This window comes from Anomalospiza imberbis, chromosome 5 (assembly GCF_031753505.1).
Source record: "Anomalospiza imberbis isolate Cuckoo-Finch-1a 21T00152 chromosome 5, ASM3175350v1, whole genome shotgun sequence".
Lineage (NCBI taxonomy): Eukaryota > Metazoa > Chordata > Aves > Passeriformes > Viduidae > Anomalospiza > Anomalospiza imberbis.
Genome location: NC_089685.1, coordinates 47,448,854 through 47,469,257, shown reverse-complemented (window position 1 = coordinate 47,469,257; position 20,404 = coordinate 47,448,854). Strand labels below are relative to the sequence as shown.

General features: G+C 40.3%; 1 protein-coding gene across 12 annotated transcripts in view; it reads left to right on the top strand.

Moving 5' to 3' along the window:
• The window catches only part of SOX5 (SRY-box transcription factor 5), a 608,493-nt gene that overhangs the window by 298,153 nt on the left and 289,936 nt on the right, over positions 1 to 20,404 (top strand). For 7 of the 12 annotated variants that reach the window (XM_068190512.1, XM_068190511.1, XM_068190510.1 and 4 more), the window contains exon 1: positions 18,730 to 18,874. The exons of 3 other annotated variants lie outside the window; for them this stretch is intronic. In XM_068190512.1, coding sequence (XP_068046613.1) covers positions 18,864 to 18,874 — 11 coding nt within the window. In that variant the 5' untranslated portion in view covers positions 18,730 to 18,863. Of the gene's footprint in view, positions 1 to 18,729; positions 18,875 to 20,404 lie in introns of those variants that run through there. 2 more of the 12 variants (XM_068190523.1, XM_068190508.1) reach the window with 2 other exon arrangements.

Below are 20,404 nucleotides of genomic sequence, written 5' to 3'. Positions count from 1 at the left end.
TTCCCCAGAGACTGAAAGACAATCTGAAAAAAATCTGCTTGTATGAATTCCAGGTGATCGTGAGGGTCTTTGTAAGAAATACAAGCTACAATGCATTAGGCACTAAGGGTTTCCTGTTGCTGCCTATACCCTGTTCAGCACTTGTTTCCTTTCTGCTGGCATCCTAATTACCAAATTTATGCATATATTTACTGAAGTTTATCCAGGTATATGGAGCACTGAGGTGTGAAAGTTTATATTATGGAGTGGCTTGCTTAGTGTCTCTTGCTGAGAACTTGATGACATAGATTTCTTATTTCATATATATTCATTTAATTTATGCTTTTAGCACAACTTGTATTGAGCTACTAATTCAATGGACGTTAATGGTTTTAATCTGGCTATGAAAAGCACACACATGAGGCAAGTTTTATTCTTCAGTTCATTTTGGTGTACATGAAAGATAACCCCCACAGGGGTTCTGTCTACAGGCACTAGGGACTTCTCAGAGGAAAATGTACTGACAGATCTCAGGTCAATACCATAATCATCCCTCACAGAGACTGATTCCAGACATACCGTAGGTAATGGATATATTTTTGTTCTGTTTGGATTTATGTCACTTTGTGGTCCAATTGTGCTAGACATTTTGTCCATCAAAGTAGGAGCATCTACACAAAGCAATAAAATAACAGATTATCTCCTTAGATCTAACAAATAAAAAACCAAAAATACTTTCTGATCATTCAAGGCTTTTCCAGATCTGGAGCACTGCAAAAAATTTATTGTAGTGTTTATTGGCAAAAGTTGGCTGCTCGTGGCTTCCTGGATTCTCTAAATAAGCATCTAGCAAAAGGTGATGGTTTTACCTGGCTCCCTTCTGGTGTCTTCCCCTCCTTCCTCTGTACCACCTGTGGATGGCACATTGCTACAGAGCAGCTGCAGAAATCTAATAGTGTGACACAAAAAAAAAAGAAAAAAAAAAAAGGCAAACTGCTGGCATGAAAAGAAACTGCTCAGAGTGTTAGGCCTGAAGCAAAAGATCTTGGGTGGCCTCCGTGCCTCTGGATGTAGTGTAGGGGATCTCTTTGGTGCAAGTCAATCTTCTGTCTGGCAGGAGAATGGCAGAGCAATCTGTGTGTATTTATGAGGCTGGGTCAAACAAGAGACTGAAAATTTGATGGATTTGGGTATAAACTCCGTCACTCTCAGCTCAAATTCCTGTTTTGTCCTTCCTTGCTACCAACACGTCCCATGGTTTCCTTTATCCTCTTTCCTTCTGCATTTCTGTTGACTTCTTCCACCATCCCCCTCTGCATGTCAAGTCTTTTTCCTCTTTCCCTGGTCCTTTCCGTCTCCCTTATTTTCTCTAAGGAATGTCCATTTTGTTGCTATTCTTATCCAGCCAGCAGGAAGACCTGCTTCCAGCACTGGAAGTTCCTCTGGCTGGGGGGTCCCTGGCTCTGGCCCACGGAGGTATCCAGGAGAAACCCTTGGCATGTTGACATACTAGGATGAAGTTGTCATGATGGCTGTTCAGAGCACTGGCTGATTTGACAGTGTTTGCTTTCCCTGCAGTTTTGGTTGAAAAGAAAAACCAGTGTGTCTGGGGAGTAAAGCTGCAACTTGCTCCTAAAAAACCCTGTAATTTTATAAAAACATTGTGACATAGTTAGCTGCCACAGAAGATAACATGTTAAGTGATCTGTGATAATTTTCTGAGGCTCTTAAACTTCCAGGTGATTTGTAAAAAGTCTTCACTTGTTAAATCAGAACTTTTTGGGCAAGAGTAATTTATTTTTGATTGTAAATATTCCTTGTTAGTAGCCAGATATCTGACTAAAATACACAAATGCAGTATATTGTAAATGGGGCAAGTACTACTTGAGAAATAGTCTTCCTCTGCTTCAAAGAAATAACATTAATGCTTGTATAGGCTAATGAATTGAGCTCCAGAAAATGAAATTCTCTGTCCATTCACAGAGCTTTTGTACCACACTCGGCAGCAAAGTTCAGCCACACTATATTGCAGAAATGCCTGAATTTATGATGGATTTTTGATATCTTTACATAGGTAGCTCTCAATATGATTAATTTCTTGCCCATTTAGTTCCTTGGACAAAATCAGGCTTGTCAGGCCCGATCCTGAATATAATTTGCTGAATGTTTCAACCAAGCCACTGTTCTTATGAAGTCACTGCTCAGAATAGTGATGTATTGCTTTGGTACATTTCCCTATCTAGGAATATTCTTAGCCAAGCTTTCTCCCAGTCCTGTCACTTGTGCAAGATAGGTTCAAGAAAAGAGCAAGAGCTGCAGCTGAATGCTGCATCACATCTTAATTTCTCGTACAAGCCATGTTCCTTTTTCTCAGTCCTGAAGAAAAATGTTTGAATCATTTGAATATCTAATTAATGTAATATCAATAGATAATACAAATCCTTAAATGGTGCCAAAAGCAAATTCCTACCTCTTTTGATGTGTTACTTAGGCATAATTTCATTTCAGCTGGAAAAAAAGGGAAAGGGTCAAATTTTGCCCTTACAGGCAAATCCAAAGGCAACATTTACATCTAAATATACAATTAGGTCATAACAAATCACTTGATCAGTCAGTGAGCTGCCTGATCTTTTCTGCCTGGCAATCAAAGGGCAGATTCTGATACCATTTTGGTAAGTAGCCAAATCGGTTCCATCTACATGAACAGATTCACGGGAACTTTAATGTGAAGGAACTTCTTAACTCACATTTCATACATGCATGAAAGCCGGTGGCTCCCTTCTAACTTGAGTTCTCAGATCTGAGTATTGAAAAAGTGCTCGAGTCCTGGCAGCCCACAGAGCTTCACATGGATATAAAAACCAGCTGAGACTGTAGCCCTCAGCAGTAACACCTTACATCATAATAAAAAAAAAAAAAGTTAAATATTTATCCTTCAAATTCCCACAGTTATCTTGAGCAGCTCCCAATTCCAGCTGCACTTCCAGAGGTTTTCCAGAATTCTGTTGATTCTTCTCTCAGTTGCTAACTCTCCAGCTGTTGGCAGTGACTTTCTCCTCTAGTACCCATTCAAACCAGAACCTAACAGTACATTTTAAATACTTTTTAATTGCTCTTTCATGCTACTCTGACACAGAATTCCAGTGAGGGCAATCAGAAAACTGGGGGCTTCTTATCCTCATAAACCTCCCGGAGTGCCAGCTACTATTCTGCTATGTATTGCTTTAAACTTTACAGTGTTTTATAATCTATTCAGATGTGTGGTCTCCTGTGATCTGCAAACATTAAATATTTACATTATAAATCTAATGCACATCACAGGAATAAGAGAGGCATGTTAAATCCTCGCGGAGCGAATTGCATGAAGTGGTTGGGAAACCTCGGAGAGCGTAACAAGCACCAAGAGTCTCCTCCTGCCTTTTCTCTGGGACCAGGTGGATTGTCCAGGCTAGAGTGCTGTGCATGCAGAGAAGGTGCAAAATGTTAGCTATTACCTGCTGTGTGAATGAACTTGACCTGGGCTGTGAGGATGCACAGGAATTTAGCTGGAAATCAGGATGAGTTGCCTGCCCCACTGAGGTCACAGGGACTGCTTCTCCTGAGTAGCACTGCCACTTTTTTTTAATTGAAAGGGTCAACTTCTGGAGCATAACATTTATTAAAACAATCAAATATTGCTACAAAGAGAGCCCTCTAAAGAGTAGCAAAAATATATGCCATCCTCAATTTCCTACCTTTTCTTTCCCCATGCAATCCATTACATGACATTGCACATTGGCTGGTATTTCCACCTTGTATCTCTCTGGTTGAGATCAACTTCATGTAATGCTTTTCAAATGCGGTGCTCTTGATCTGCTACATTTTATATCTATTGTGCATTGGCCACTGACCTGCCATCAATCAGCTCAAATGCCTCAGTGCCCTTTCCATCCATTTTTGTTTTCTCTGTGTGTACTGAGAATGAGATTTAAAGCAATGTGCCAGTGATTAAACTCTGTCCTGTCTCTTTCATATCAACAATTTGAAAGAGAAAAAAGCCAGCTATTCTTTTGTGTGTTTGACTGTGGCCTCAAGCTTTGAATCTAGTCTATGACAAAGTGGTATCTGCTTTAATAATAATAATAATAATTAATAATAATAAAAAAAATGTAACACACGTGGCCTTTTCAATTCTATTTGGGGACCTTTAACAATCCTAAAACAAAGAGAGCAATTTAATGCAGCCTTTGATAATGTCATTTTTGGTCACCTGTTAATTAATAAACATGAAAAGCCTGAGAAATTGGATAGATCTTCTGAGCTTATAATGGCAGCAATGTGAACTCATTTTCAAAGACAATTTTAAGGGTATTTGAAGGTGAGCATTACTGTTTAGGAAAAGGGATGGGATGACCAACTACCAGTTAACAGTCAGTTTTGGGCTAAGACTGCAGGACACTGCTATTGTACTGCTCTTCATGTTGGCAGCTGTTTTATGCTCTGTAAGGACTAAATGGCAGGAGAAGTTTGTAACTGAGCTGAAGGGAAGCACAGGGTAGCTGACTTCCCTACCAAGTGGGAAGGAGGATTGGCTGGCAGCCTGAGACATGTCTAGTGCATGTCTTCTCTTTGTCTCCACAGACCTCACTGAAGGGTACTGCTTCTCCATCTGCTCACTGTGGAGGCAAAGGCATAGTCCCTGCTACTGGAGCTCATAGCAGGATCTGCTCTGCCCTTTTGGATGCTGTTAAAGTAATCATTCCAAGTGGATGAGAGTCCACGGAGACTGCATGTTGTTTATAAGGCTCCAGGGCTTTTGTTTGTTTCCGGTGTTTCTGGACTCCTTAGCAGATCTGCTTCTTGACAAGACCTGTTCCCAGACTGCCCCTTTGCAGGAGCTCATAAAATAAGGGAGGGAGGACACAAGGAAGAGCAGGATGGCTGTGATACTGGAAATGAATTCCCATTGCTTTTCCATTTCTCTCTTGGGCAAACATGCAATTACACATGCAAAGTGTAACCTGCAGCCAGGGCTTAGGTCCTAGTATTTTGACAAATGTAAGTTTAGTCCAGGTTCCTGCTTTGAGCTAAAATACACAAAGGAGCTGCAATGCAACTAGGAAAAGTAGAAGCGCTGTTTCAGTTTACAAACTTGTAAAGAAAGGGTGTTCAATAGCATTAATTGGAATATCAAGTGCTGATTATGATTATCAGGGTAGCTTGTCTCTTAACAATGGCAGTACTGGAACTGTGAGGCTTGTTCTTTTCCTGTTACTGGTAATCAGTGTTTTGCCATGTGGCAAAAAATATGGCACTTTAAGTTGTGAATATCTTTCAAAACTCAGCAAAAAAGTATTTTCAGCCAGTTTTTAAATGCTTCAAAATTCTCTTAATTCCTATCACTGAATTCTTTAAATTATACAACAGAAAATCCATCAAAGTCCATCTAAGTGGATAAGTAGTAACCTAAAGTGTGATCTTTGTGTCACAATGCTCTCCTTTTGAACTGGAATGGGAAGAGCCAGTTCCTTTTTGCTATCACGACCTGAAGAGGATCGATTCCATCCACCATTAGGGAAGCAGATGAAGAGCTCCTGAACACACAACCAGCAAAATACCTGTTGCCAGTCTTTCATCTTTCCAAAACACATAGGTTGAATTTGAATCCATCTGTTGACCAAAGCTGTGACGTTCGCACATGAGGAAGGCACCTGCTTTGTGTCAAAGCTGATCACCTTCAGTGGGCTATCAGTGACTCACCAACCCTCTGTAAAATGTGGGATATGTGAGGCTTTGTTTGTAAAATAAGCAGGAATATTCTCTGGTGACTGTGTTTGCCTGTTGGTTTCAAAGTAAAATACCTTTATAATTCATTATATTGGACTAATCCTTAAGGAGATTTTAGATTACATCCATCTTTGGGGCCCCCAAAATAAGAAGGATGTAGCAAGTCCAGAGAAGAGCAGCTAAGCTGATCACAGGACTGAGAGCATGTCTCCCAGGGGACAGGATGACAGAGTTGGGGGCACTCAGCCTGGCAAGGGAAGGCTCCAGGAAGACCTAAAGGGGCTACAAGAAACCTAGAGAGGGACTTTTGCAAGGGCCTGTAGTGAAAGGGCAGAGGAGAATGGCTTCACACTGACAGAGAGTGGGTTTAGATTGGATATTGGGAAGAAATTATTTACCATGAGGGTGGTGAGGCCCCGGCAGAGGTTGCCCCGAGAAGCTCTGGCTGTGCCCCATCCCTGGAAGTGTTCAAGACCAGGCTGGATGGGGCTCTGAGCAACCCAGGGTAGTGTAAGGTGTCCCTGCCCAGGGCAAGGTGTTTGGAATTACATGATCTTCAAGGCCACCTCCAACCCAAACTGTTCTGTGATTCCATTATTTAAATTCCTGAGTTCTACTAATTTTGGTGGAAGTTAGCACCTAACAGAGTATTAGCATGGGTTTCTAAGTGACTATGGTGTTGATACTTATAGTACAGGTTTCATTTGAAATGGGAGGTTGTCCTCTGCCTGGGAAGAATGAAAAATAACAGCTGAGGAAACTCAAAGGATGTGCTCCTACAAAAGCATCATCAGTTCCCACCAAAAAAAGAGGATGTCGTGTGTCACACAGCCTTGAGTTGAAAGTGCTACCCAGATACTCAGGAATGCAATTTGGCTGAACTATTGATGGAATATAGAAGTGAAGATACCATGGAACTGAATGGACAGGCACAATGAACTGAAGGGAAATGCCATGTCAACTGGAAGTGACAGGAACAATTTAAACCCTAGATTTTTCCCAGCAGTGTATCTACCTGCATTCCCACTGGTGAACTGGCAAGAACACATCCCGGAGTAATCCATTTGCAAGCATCTTTTCTGAAGTGAAAAAAAAGAGCAGTTAATGCATATGCAGAAAGGAAAATATTCTTATCTCATTAACAGACTTTCTTTAAGCTTGCTAATATTAGAATACTTAGTTATTTCAAATTGGTAAAACATGCATTCATTATAAACATGATTATAATGATAACTTTGTAGATAATAATCAATTATTTAAATAGGAATTATTTCCCTACATTAGAGTCATGTTTTCAGCTATAATCACCTCGGGTGCTCAATTCCTCCCTCCTTTACAGCACCTCTGGCTGCATGTGGAGCATTAACTATTTGCTTCCAGACACAGTCCAGGAGACCACCAGATACAGAACCAAAATCTACTGTGTTGTCCTGACCAACAAGTTAAACATTTGCCTCCTTTAGACTTTCTTAGGTGGGGAAAAAACTCCATGCAGATGGCCACCTTAACTCACTGTTTTTTTCCCCCTTTCATTTTTATGAAAAAGCTTGCAGAAATGCACCAGGAGCAATGCTCATAGGACTAATAAATAAAAAACCTGACATCCTGGCTGTTTGGAAGCACATGCAGTCATCCATTTTTAATAAGAATTCTGGGAAGATTAGCACGCTGCAACAAGAGCTTCAATTACAGTATTGCCAGGCTTAGTGGCACAATCAACTTTCCTGGCTGGAATATGCTCCTTAACTCCAGATGTGGACTGCACCAAGCTCTTCACTTCTCCTCGTGGTGTGGAGAAAATCCACCTTGAAATATTAGCTCTCTCGAGCATGTGTAACATGCTAAACATTTGTAAGGTAGACTATTGACAACATTTATGTGCAGCCAGTGGAATTTAATCTCTTTTATTTCTTGCTCCAAGTCTTGTCTGTTGTTTCCCCCCGTTCTTTAGTAGTCTCTTTAATATGGTTTGCACATACTTAATATATTCCGTCTGAGGTTCTCAGCACACTTTCAAGAGCTACTTTTGCCCTGCTATGACTCTGCAGCCTATCTAGAATGTAATAGCACTATAATATACCTTTTTTATAGATATATAAACTGAAACATTGAGAAGTTAAATGATTTGCTGGTGGTTATGTTCAGTCAATGATAGGAAGGAAAGAATTCATAGAACTGGACTATCAATATCCTGATTTAACCTCCAGACACAGTGGTGCAATCCATCTCACCTAACTTCAGCTGCCTTTAAAGCAAATACTGTGGCAAAATAAGTTACCTCTTCTTTCTTTTCTTTTGAGTTGCAGAGATGCAACTCACTAAATCCTTTAGTAGTTATTTAGGAGATGTCAAATTAATTCTGTTCTGTGAGATTCCACTTCTCTCTGCTAACTATGAATGGAGTGTAGATCTGATATTAACAGCTATGCTGAAGATGTGTAATATTAGGTGAGACCGATCCCATCCGAGCTTCCCTTCCCATAAATTTTAATTCTGAGTGCCAAGTGGCTCTTTATCAAGGTTTCAAGAAGAATACTTTGGCAATAAGATTAATTAAATACTTCAAGGGAAAACTTGGCTGCTACCAGATTTAGCCCAAGAAGAAAGGGTTTATTATCACAGAGCACCGAGATGTGTATGGGGAGAGGAGGAATTTTGGAGCAATGGGTCAGGGCCTAAGTTACTTAGGCACAGGAAGGTTCATCTGGAAATTCAAAATGTGCTTAAGCACTACTTCTGTAAGCAGTTTTGAATGCTACAGAGTGATTGTCTAGTTACATTTTAAGGCATTTTTTAGAATCTGTCCCCAGGTACTTCAGAAAAAAAAATCTATGGATATCATAAGGCAGGTTGAAGATAAATTCATATTTCAGAGGTGAAGTAAAATATACTAGAGAAACTGTACTGTATTTGGGCACAGTGATTTATATGCTTGTAGGGATTAATAACTTCTTTACGTTATAACTGCTTCATAGTACAGCTGTGTCTCTCAGCCTGCACTCTCAGCTTTCAGAGCAGCAGAGACAGCCCTGGACAGAAGTCCATTGCTGCAGGAGGTGAAATGGTACAGTGCAGCCATTCCCAAGCAATAAACCAGAAAACAATGGTTGGCTGCAAAGCCTGACAAAGGGGCGTATGATGTTGAAACTCTGGCTGGACTGATAGTTTGTCTTAATATCTAAAATAACTTGTTAGGTCTCTGTGAGACCACTGCATAATAATCTTGAGCAAATGTATTTCATTACTTCCATACTGCTGCAGTCTAACTGCTGCCTCTTGTTTCATAACTTGCCAAATGCCTGGGGCAGGAGCTATGATTTTTCATAGTAGCAGCTACCATCCACTGGTGGCTGAGGTTCCTAGGCACTACCATTACAACAGTTTTGTTCTGATAATTGCATAGGTAAAGAGGCAGATACTCAGAATTTCATATATTCCTAGATGGCTCACTGAATTGCAGGAATACAGAGGCAAAGAAAAGGGGGGGTGGGGAAGGAAGGAAGTGAAGGGTGTTATTGTATGATTTGTCATTTGTTTAACAATGTCAAGCCCTAAAAATAGGCACTCATCTTTAGAAAGTTCAGGATTCGAGCAGAGCAGGGAAGGATCCTATGCTGATGTCTGAAAATGTTTCTAATGGAATTTGGCTTGCTTCAACAGAATACAATGATAGGTGTGTTTTATGCTGGGCTGGGAAAAGAAGGTAAGAATTTAATTATGAATATCTTTGTAAATAGACCATTTATCATCATGATGGATATAAAGTCAAAAACTTGGCATAGCTGGCAAGCACATTCCTTAAGTGAATCTAACCTGAACTTAATAAAGAAATGCCAAACTAACTGCAAAAGACTGTTCTGCCAAGATCCAGGCTCCAGTCAGTCATCCTGCCAGGTGACACTGTGTTTAATGCTGGGACAATATATCACAAACAATCTCAGCTGCTACCAGCTCAGCAGAATTAGAGTATTTACTGAACAAAAGCCAGGGAAGTACTGCCAGTGGCACAGAATCTGGAGCCGCCGCTATTCTTAGAGGAGTGTGAGCTACAGCCTGCATGGAAAAGGAAGCAGTAAGAGGGGAATAGACAGCCCTGCTCTCAAATAGCCTGAAGAGGACCTGGTGGCAGCTCCATCAGATGCATAGCTGCTCAGTTTGGTTGGGAAGTGTAAAAGTGAGGGGAGCAAAGTTCCGCGCCTGTATCGCTTGGCTGGCTGGCAGCAGTGCCGCTGGTTGTGCACAGTTTGTGAGCCTTCAAAACATGACAGCTACTCACTGAAGATCTCAAAGAGGTGGGATGGCTCTTCTCCCCTTTTGCAGTTTTTTGAATGAGAGAGTAGGGATGGTAGTTTTTATGTCTCAGTTAAGCTCAGAAAACTGCCTTGCCAAAAACCTCAGAAAATTACTGTTTGTTTTCTTGAGCATCTTTAACTTTAAAATGTGCAGTTGCTTTCCATTATCTATTCTACCCTAACCACTGTGTTGTATTTATGTGTATTTTCTATTTGACTAATTGAAAATGTTTGTCTGCTCCTGAAAGTGAAAGAGGTACATGAATTTGTAGCAAGTGCAAGGGCATATGTGAGGAGCTCAAAATACAAGCCCATAGCAAGGGCTATAGCAAGCCCTTGCCCATAGCAAGGGCTATGTATTTTAGGGCTATGTATTTAGGTTTGGATAACACCTAAAACACACACTTTTCTCTAAATTGTGTGTTGAAGCACTGGAGTTGCCCACACGCTTCTAGACAGAAATTCAAGAGTTAAAAATAAACTGGCACAACTGAGGAAGTTTGTATTTCCTATCACTTTGCAAGTTTCAGGGAAATTTCCTTTGGTCCTTTGCCTCCATGCTAGAATCAGTGTCCAAGCTGGGACCTGGCTTTGAATTCTGGACCGATTTTTAGGCGTAGAAGCTACGAGCTGCCTGCTTATGGCATCAATAGGTCAGATTATGGAATGGCACACAGGCAGGTCAGTGCAGGAGGCATCTCAGAGAAGCCTGGGCTCCTGCTGAGATCCTGATTCCCCAGGAGTTCCTGCCTCACACAGAGGCAAGGCAGTGCCAATCAGCTGATTGGCAGCATGTCGCCTCTCTGAGAGGCAGCGTCTGTTGGCTCCTGCAAAGTTCCTGCCAGCATTCTTAAACTCTAATTTGGGAAAGAAAATTACAATCTGGCATATCCCTGTTGGAAGGTTGCCGACCCCTGCTCCAGACTCAGAGAACAGTGGGATGAGGCTCCCTTTGTTCAGGGCATCAGGAGTGGGCATCTGAATGTGGCTCCTCTGAAGGCAGCCGGGGCAATGGAGCTGTCCACGTGTTGACAGTGAACAAATTGTCTCTGCCTATTGTTGCTGGATGAGCCACTAGGTAACCAGATTGATTTTATGATCCCTCACTGAGTGTTCAGGACTGCTGCTTGAAAAAGACATCTTTTATCTGTCAGCCAGTAAATCTCACATTGAGTTGCAAACATACTGGAGAGCTAGAATTCAGCAATACCATTTTTATGAATAGAAACATTTTCAGAATAGACACTCTCCTGAACACACAGTTGTTTTACAGGAATTAAAAAAGTCCTTATGGTGGATGGAAAGCCAACTCTGGATAAAATAAGAACCAGTCTATACTTTGATCTGCTGTTTGAACAGAGCCATTTTGAAGAACTTAAAAAGTTCTGAGCTTTGTTGGTATTTTTGCCTTTTTCCTTGCTTTTCTTTTTCCAGGTTTAACTGGAAGCAAATAGCAATACAACACAAGATAAGAGGCTTGTTTGCCCTATTATTGACATGAAATCTACCAGATTTGCAACAAATGGTTTTTCTGGTTTATTAACATTACTCAAGACCTTGGATATTTCACATGCATATAAAGCAAAATGCTCTGTTGACCAAAATCCAAATAGCACACCAAAGAACATGTCAGCTATAATGGCCACCACTGTGAGCCTCATATTTTCAAAACAGCCATAAATCCCAAGAAGGCAAACCAAGTATGAGCAAACCTTGATTTTTTTTTTCCTCAAATGAATGTTCACAACATTTCCAGATCATCCAGTAAGTAGTATTCCATCCCTTGCACCATCTCTGCCATTTTAGTAACAGATGATTGATGAGAGGACATCAGAGGAAGGTGCAGAATGCAGCCCCCACTGAAATCCACTCCAGTCTGAACTTTTGTCTTGTTTACTACATTCCTTGCTCAGTATCAGAAAAGTCAGTAACATACTAAAAGTGACTCAAAGAAAATAGCCTCTCAATGAGAGAAATTGTGGCTGTTGACACAACAGTTTCACCAAAGATCCATTGGTGAGTTTTTGTAGCAATTCTGTGCACTTTTGCATTATTTTCTATTTTGAAAGTGCTGTAAAAAATTTTAAAAATTAACTACTCTTGGAAGCCCCCTAAAATAACTAATGGTTTTTTTTTTTTAGGATTGGGATACTTAGTGCTGGGGTTGACAAGACCTTAAAGATCTGAAAGGATATGGACCAACAGTGGCCTTGTAAATGGGGGAATTCCTGCCCTATGGTCACCTGTTTGTATTTTTAGGCAGCTCATCTTTACCTCAGTGATGTTTCTGTACCTAGAGGTGACATGATGTGTAGTTTTTGGTGATGCATGTTGAAATCAAAGAGTGTTCATTATGTAGTCACAAATGTTCAGAAATGACCAAGTGTCTTTGGAGTGTTTGAGAGAGAGCCCTGATAATCCCATAGTACTTAGCTCATGCACAGAGTGCTGCTGTCTGATGTTGCCTTAGCTGAGTGTGTTGTTTAACTGTACTGCAAGGGCCCTGTGATGAATCTTACACATATCCTGGTGTGATTTGACAGTAAAACTTAACAAAAATTGACTTTTGCCTCTCCTTGAACATTTGAGTGGCTTTGAGCAGATATTAAAGGTATAGCACACCTCTATATTTTTCAGAATCAAAGATACTAATTCCAAGAGATTCATTCAAACTCTGGAGTTTACATGTATTTCCAGCCTGTTTCCTGTCAGAGAGTTTTATTCCAACCACATCCATTTTCTTTGCACAGGGAATATCTTGTTCCCTTGAACTGGAGCTGCACTTAGGCTCAGATCTGCAAGTGTTTAACGTGAACAGTGACAGAGCCTAAGTGCCTAAATGAAATCTTGTGATCCCAAGAACCTCCTCTTAGCTTCTGCCTGCCCTGATTGTGCTGAAACTTCCCAATTGTGAGAGATCCTTAACTTAAAGTGCACTCAGAAGTGCTGCTTTCCTGGTTGAAATGAGCAGCATAGCACTTATCTTCCTCAAAGATCTCCCTGGATCCACAGATGAAGTGCTGCTCTGGGGGGGTTGGTCTCTCCTCTTGCCACAGGGGGATAAGACTGTGTTTCCCACTTTTGAGGAGAGTGTCCTAACCATCAGAATGTAGGGGAGGCTGGGGCTGGCTGGGATCTGTAATGTTTTTAATGAAATTGTTGAAATTGGCCAGAAAGAATGAAAGAGTAATTTGGCTGCAGAAAGATATTTCTCTTCTAGCTTAATGAATTAGATAATGAAACTATTTTAATGCTTCATCTGTGGTCATTTTCATGCAAAATGAAGGAACAGGCCATGGAAGAGAGTGTGAAAACGGGAGGGCCATCTACTCAGTTGTGTGTTTTACTTACAGTGCTAGTACAGTCATTGTGCTACTTAAATTTCCCACCAAAACGGTTTTTTGCACGGTTTTTAGACAGACTTTGGGTCACTAGTAGGAATAAACCTTTGGGAACAGCAAGGCATGAGCCTCTAGCCTTCAGGCAGAGCAGGGCTGGCCCTGGCTTCTCCCTTCCCTGGGTGTCCTCCCTGCAGCTCCTAGCCCTGGAGCTCTTTCGTGTGGGGCACAGAGAGCCTTGGGCACTGCCCTCCTTCCTTCCTCCCCTGGCAGCATCCAGAGCAACAAAGTGATCCTTTTTCTTATCCTAAAAGCAGCAGCCTAATAAGATCCAAAGGGACAGGACAGGCTTGAATTGTGTGGTCCAAGGACAAGGAGCAGTCTCTTGGCAGCAGTGAATTCAAACACCAGTGGGGGCAGGATTTAAATTCTGTCCCCACGCTCTTTAATAAACTTCCTTCCACAGACCAGACTGCATAATACTTCAGACACCTAACACAGTGTATAGACAGCTTATAGACAGGGTGGAAGTGGGAGTGTGTTCATGTATGAGGGCTGTGTTCCCACTCTCATCTCCCTAAGGAAGACGCTTGTGATGTTGGTTTTTATTTGCTGTGGTTATTGGAGGCTGTTGGGTAGTTTGTTATGGGTGGATGATGAAGTAGGGCTTATTGCCAGGGTACCAGCAGGGCCTGGGGCTATGGAGCTCCCCCCAGGCTGGCTGGGCAGGAGCAGGGCAGCTCCAGCTCCATCCACAGGGCCAGGATGTGGGGCCATGACTGGGCAGGTTTGGCAGGGCTGTGGGAGCTGGAGACTGGCCAAGCTGCAGCATCTCTGGGACGAGGGCTGATGGCCCCAGGGCTGAAATAGGGTTCTGAGTCATGGGTAGAGTGGAAGGAGTCCTGGGGCTGGACTCCAGGCCCTGGCAGCTGTCTCCAGTCATGGAGTTAGACCTGCTGGGCAGCAGCTTCACCAGAGGAAAATGGTTCATTTCTTCCTGCTTGCTCTGCATTCTCTGAGCAGTCTAACCATGGGTTTGCTTTCACATCCTTTGAGATTAGTCTTTATTTCAGACAATGCTTTCAACACTAAAAGGGTCATAAAAATAGGCATTTCCTGAGAGCTTAGAAAGAAAAACTGTTAGTCTCCCATCCTTCTCCCTCCCCCAAATTATTTGATAATGGAATGGGAAGCTTTCCCATAATCTTTTGCTTGATTTTTGCTAATATGAACCTGTCAAAGATCGTGGCATTTCCTTACTGTGTGATGTGGAGCCAGCTGGAACCAAATAATCCACCCACATTTTTCATCATCTTTGTATTCTGATAGGAGCTTCTGCTTAGCAGAAATGAGAAAATACCTGTTATTCCTTCCTTGCTGTCATGGTGGCCACATTGAGGCTGTTTCCTCTTGGCTGAAGTCTGACTAAACCTGAATAAATGTGACCAGACCAAATATAAAAGGTTTTCTGCCTGGAACCAACACCTTACTCTTATGGCAATTCAAGAGGAAAGTAAATTAAGAAATGACACTTTCCTTTCTACTCACTGCCCCAAATAAATATTTTCTTGGATAAGTAAGGAACATTCCTCCTTTGGCTTGAAGGTTCAGAGGTTTGGGTCTGAAAAAACACCTTCCTTTATCCTTAACCTTCTTTTGTTACAGAAAGGGGAACTTTCATGTGAGCTCCTGGACCTGCTTACCAGAGAACATGAGTAATTTCTGCTGTTACATTAATTGCTCTCTTCTTAACAAAAGCCATCTAAAGGATGGGCTGCCAGTGCAAAATACAGCTCCTCAGCCCCTTGGTTTCCAGGCCTGATGCCTCTGCAACTGCAGGAAAGAATCTCTCCCATTTCACTTCCCCATTTGCTCCTTCTCTCTTAGACTATATTGCATCTGTTTTAATCATCAGTGTTCTGTGCGTAACATCTCTCAAAGTCTAATCCACTGCTATGGACCCACCTAGTGACGGCTTTACAGATCCTTTATATTCATAATGGCACTTTAAAAAATCTTCTCATTATTTTTGTTAGGCTTGGGTTGGTTTTTGTTGGTTTTTTTTTTTTTTTTTTTTTTTTGTTTTTTTTTGGGGGGGGGGGGGGTTTGTGTTTGAAATGTATCTCAGTACCCAAAATGAACACTTTCTTTGAATACTTCCTTTACTGAGAAAGCAATGATACTGACGTGGTTACACATGCATAAGTGCATGGAGTGCACTTAAAGTGCAGAAGGAGTATGGTCCTTCTGCAAGGAGTGCAAGGAGTATGGTCTTGCTTCTCAGAAAATGACCACAAATGTTATGTAAAATACATCACAACAAGTAAGAATTGTCTGTGGTCTAAGTGTGAGGAAGCTTCTATTCACTGGTATGGGAATGGAAGAGATCTGTCCAGTTTAGAGTGATGCTGAGAGGCCTGCCCAGGACTCCTGCTCTGTGTTGGGATGTTCTCAGCCTGAAGCTTCTTTAGACACACAAACTGTAAAGAATTAGCAACACACTGTGGCTTTCAGAGGTAATCTACTGCCTTGTTGCTTTTCTCAGTGATATCTATGACATTTTTGGACAGCCAGAAACAGCTCAGCAACACCTGGCTTCAGCAACTGATGCTGAATATCTGGAAATCCTGGATAGGTGCTCCTGGCTTGTGTAGAGTGGTTATGTGTGGTCAGGCTAATGAGGCAAAGGTGCACAGGACTGGCTGTTCATGTGATGTGGGTCCAGTTAAGTGTATGTCATGTGTCTGTTGTCTTTGGGCTGCTCACAGAGGTGGGGATGAGCCTCTCTCCTGCTACTCCTGCTATTCAGGAACCTGAAAATCTGAATAGTCCAACAAACTGCTGCTCAGAGGTTTGCTCACTGTAGTCCTCCCCATTTAGTAAACTCCCTGTGCTATATTAATAACTGTATAGTCACATATGAGCATTCATTGTGGTACCCAGATCTTATGTGTAACAACCTTTAAAATCACAGTTCTAGGAATTTTTCATTGACTATCCTGTGTTTTAGGGATAGGCTGCAGGTCCTGTATGGACATTGGAGAGAGTGGCAGAGATTGTGAATATTTACCAATAATGAAACTGTTTTTGCAGGTAAAGTTTTAGTGCAATGAGATATTTTGTAAGGTTTTTAAGAAATATGTCTTTATTTCAATTTTAAGAAACCCCAACCTGTAAGGTTTTGATTAATTGAAATTCTTCCATTCTGCTTTAATATACTTTCTCTCATGCTTATAAAAATACTCAAGCCATGCACAGTAGCCACACAAAACTCTGCAGTCAGATTTGTAAATACAAGTCATTGGATCATTGCAAAAAAAACCCCAGTAATTTTTCTTATATGGACTAGTCCATGGTTGGATTGGTCCAACCATGTATCATGTAAGAGTTTTGATAGTCTCAATACTCTTATATGGTACAAAATGTACATCTTGTACAACCTCTGGTCCAATTCCCAGTTGCAGGAACCTGTAGTTCCTTCAGCTCTGGAGAGCTGAAGCCATTTCGTATCACCTTTCACATCAAGACAGGCTCTGATTTTCTAGATATCCTTGGTATCAAGGCATGGTTAAAGTTCATTAACCCCTGAAGGCTCCCCAAGTCTGGAGTATGGACTTGGCTCCAAGCTGCTGGAAAACTTGATTTGCACAGCTCAGTATTAGAAGCATGGCATTGGAATAGGTGTGGCTTAAAACTGGAGGAGAACAGGATTATTGCTAGCTAGAAATGTGGGAAAACCCCATCCAAAACAAGCATAATGTCTTGGAGGTATTGAAGTTACACAGAAGAAATTCAGGTGTTTTGTAAAAGGCTATGTCACATTTGTAAATATTTTTTCCCTCTGTATTGTAATACAGAATAATAGTTAAGGTTTTCTTCCTTGCTGTTGTAACACAGAATAATAGGTAAAAAGGGTAACAAGTTTGTTGAAATAATTTTATTTCCTAGTCATATTCAATTGTATAAGGCTTAAGAAGGAAATCTAACCTGTAGCTGTTCTTTTGCAATGTTAAGGATTGGCTGCTGTCAAAAAAAAGTGAAGGAAAAGCAGATGCTAAACTCATCAAAAGAAGAGCAACAGAGCTGTGGGTGAAGCTGGACATATCAAAATGTGCAACTGGAAATTGATGATGAGCTGAAATAGGGCTGCTAAATTAATATGTATTCTTTCCTTTTAATATTGGCTTCTAACCTGTAAGGTTGGAGAAAGCCATTTTTATGCTTCTCTTTAATTGAACAGTGGAATTGATGCTGAGAATTAGTCTAATGACTTTTCTTTCCTTACTTGATAAATTGGTTGAAATGGTAATAAAAAAAAAAAATTAGGAGACATATAGATGAGTGTTGTGATACAATAGCTATCCATCAGCATAGCTTTTGTAGAGAAAAAAATAGGTATAAAGTTAATTGCTTGAGCTTGTCAACAAATAATAAAATACAATCATTAGATTTTTTTCCCTTAAATGGCAGTTTTTGAAAAAGACCTTCACAAGGTGCTTGAATAGACTGACTTCTATATGAGGAAAAAGCTACGAGACTTTTTAGAGAAAAGATAAATAATAAAAATAGAAGTTTATTATATAAAAGAAAGGGAGATCACGTATTTTTTTTTTCAGTTATAAGAACGAGTCAGTCAAATGCAAACACACAAAATAGGAAACAGTCTTTTATGTAACTTGTAATTTACTTTTGGCTCAGAAGTAATATATATTTGGATTTATATACTTTTATGAAGTAATAAAGCAGTTAAAGCATTCAGCAGGAAGTGAGGGACAGGAATAAATTTCCCCCCTCATTACAGAACACTTGTCCGGTCTGGGCCCACCTTGTTTGAAATATCTAGGAGATAATATAATGGAGACCTGACTCTTACTTTGATGCAGGCTGTACTTTGTGTCTGAGGCAGAGTCGTCACTTAAATTCAGTGGTGATTTTTCAAACTAACATAAGAAAAAATTACTTTTATTAAGTGATGTACAGTTTTTTCATGCAATGAAACACAAATCCTGGCAATGTCATGTTTTTGTGGCCCTGTGTGTCATGGCCCACAAATCAGCCTAAAAGCTGTGATCTTTTTAGAGATTATAGGCACAAGGCTCTGTATGGTTGCTTTTGTGCCAAGTGCCTGACCTGGCTACATACAGCAGGTTTTAACTTTAACTACAATATTGGGACCCTTCTGAAAAATTTATGGCAAGTTGTAAAATAAATGAAAAAGTCAAAGCCAGTTAAAAAACAAACCAACAAACAAAAAACTGAAGAGGAAGGAAAAAAGTAGATGTCGCCTTCTCCTTTTATTTTCCACCCAATTTGCACTTCTGGAAACACCTGCTGCCATTCTATTGCTAGCTCAGACTGCCTTAAGAGAACAGGTTTCACCTGTGACATTCTCACTTGTGAAATCCCTGCCCAGAGTTTGCTCTCAAGAAAGGGCAGTAGCCACAAGTGCCAGGAGAAATGGTTGACGGGACTGATTGTGTGGGGGCAAATGTTAAAAAGGTAAGTACAAATGTGATTTTATTTCTTGAAAAAGTGTTAAAAGGCTGTCTTATATCAGATGTGGTGACATTACACTATTTCTGCATTTTCATGTTTTTCTCTGTTTGGCTCAGACTTAATATTCAGAAGTTGTCTGATTTATTTTATTTTATTTATTGGATGGGGTCAGGCACTTTGTAAATTATGGACTGCATTCTCTGTGAATCAAAATATTTAGGTTGCTTGTGTGGTTCAGTCCTTGGCATCATGTCACTAATTACTTTAACACAACTCTGAAATAATGACAAAAAGAAATGCATCGAAAAGAAAGAGAAATTAAACTTTGTACAACGAAACAAAAGCCACATCGGAAATAAAAAACTTTATTGAAAGCAAAAAGTGGGGGACCAAACGTGCAGTCTGGATTCAGTACAATGTTACATGGCAAGAGAAGAGACATTCAGCTCTGGATCTTCTCCAGACAGAGAAAAATTTATGACATAAATTTTCTTTGGTAAACATTCCTGAGAAACATCTTTGTATTTTTATCTTAATGAATGTTTGTCTCAGTCCAGTGGTCTTTTTTTTTTTTTTTTTCTGTGTTTTTATATTCTTTTATATCTCTTTTCTGATTCTTTTATATTCTGAATATACCTCAATGGCAACTGTTGAAGATCTGTCTTACAAGCTAATTGGTACTAGCAAGTAGTCAGCCCTGTACCTGGGTTGCATTAGGGCATTTGAAGAGGGTCCCCAGATATTCTGATTTGCCCATATTTATGCTTCAGAACTCTGTGGCAGTATTTTCTCCATTTTTCCCTGTACAAGGTACAGAAGCATTCCCAGGAGCCTTTACTGTTCTACCCTGGCAATGTTTCTGTCCCATGTAATGAGAGATGAGAAGCAAGAGTTAAGCCTCCATAGAAATAGCAATAACAAGCCATTGGTCTGCTTTATACCATACTTAGGTATTTATTTCTCTGTAATAGTGGCTGAATTGAAGTCTGTGTGCTGAAAGTAGGAGTTTAGATTTTTGCTCTTACTCAGAAGTGGAAAATCACTTAAGAAACTTCATCAGAGCACTGTTAAAATAAATTAAGGGTTACGTATGCTTTTGTAACTTTAAAAATGAGCTGTAACACTACATACTCATTGATTGCTGTTCACTGTTCAAGGTGTAGGATGTTTTATATGTCCTTCCCTTGCATTTAATGTCATTAGAATCACTGCTTAATTTAGAGTTTGATCTTCACAGTGACTCGTACAACAAGTTAAATATCAATAGACTACATTTAATAAACACTGATCTGTATTTATCGTATCATAGGCTGTATACATAATGTAGGGATCTAATGCATAGCATACTAGAAGGGAATATAGTTCCAAATTTGTTCTGAATTTGACATTTCAATATTTCTATTTATGAAACATTTTCTAGACAGCAGTTATATGAGTCCTTATAATTATACAGACTAAAAGAGAATATAATAGAAAAGAGTTTACAGAATATAGGAATGTTACCTCTTTTTGTGTTCTCTAATTGCAATTGCA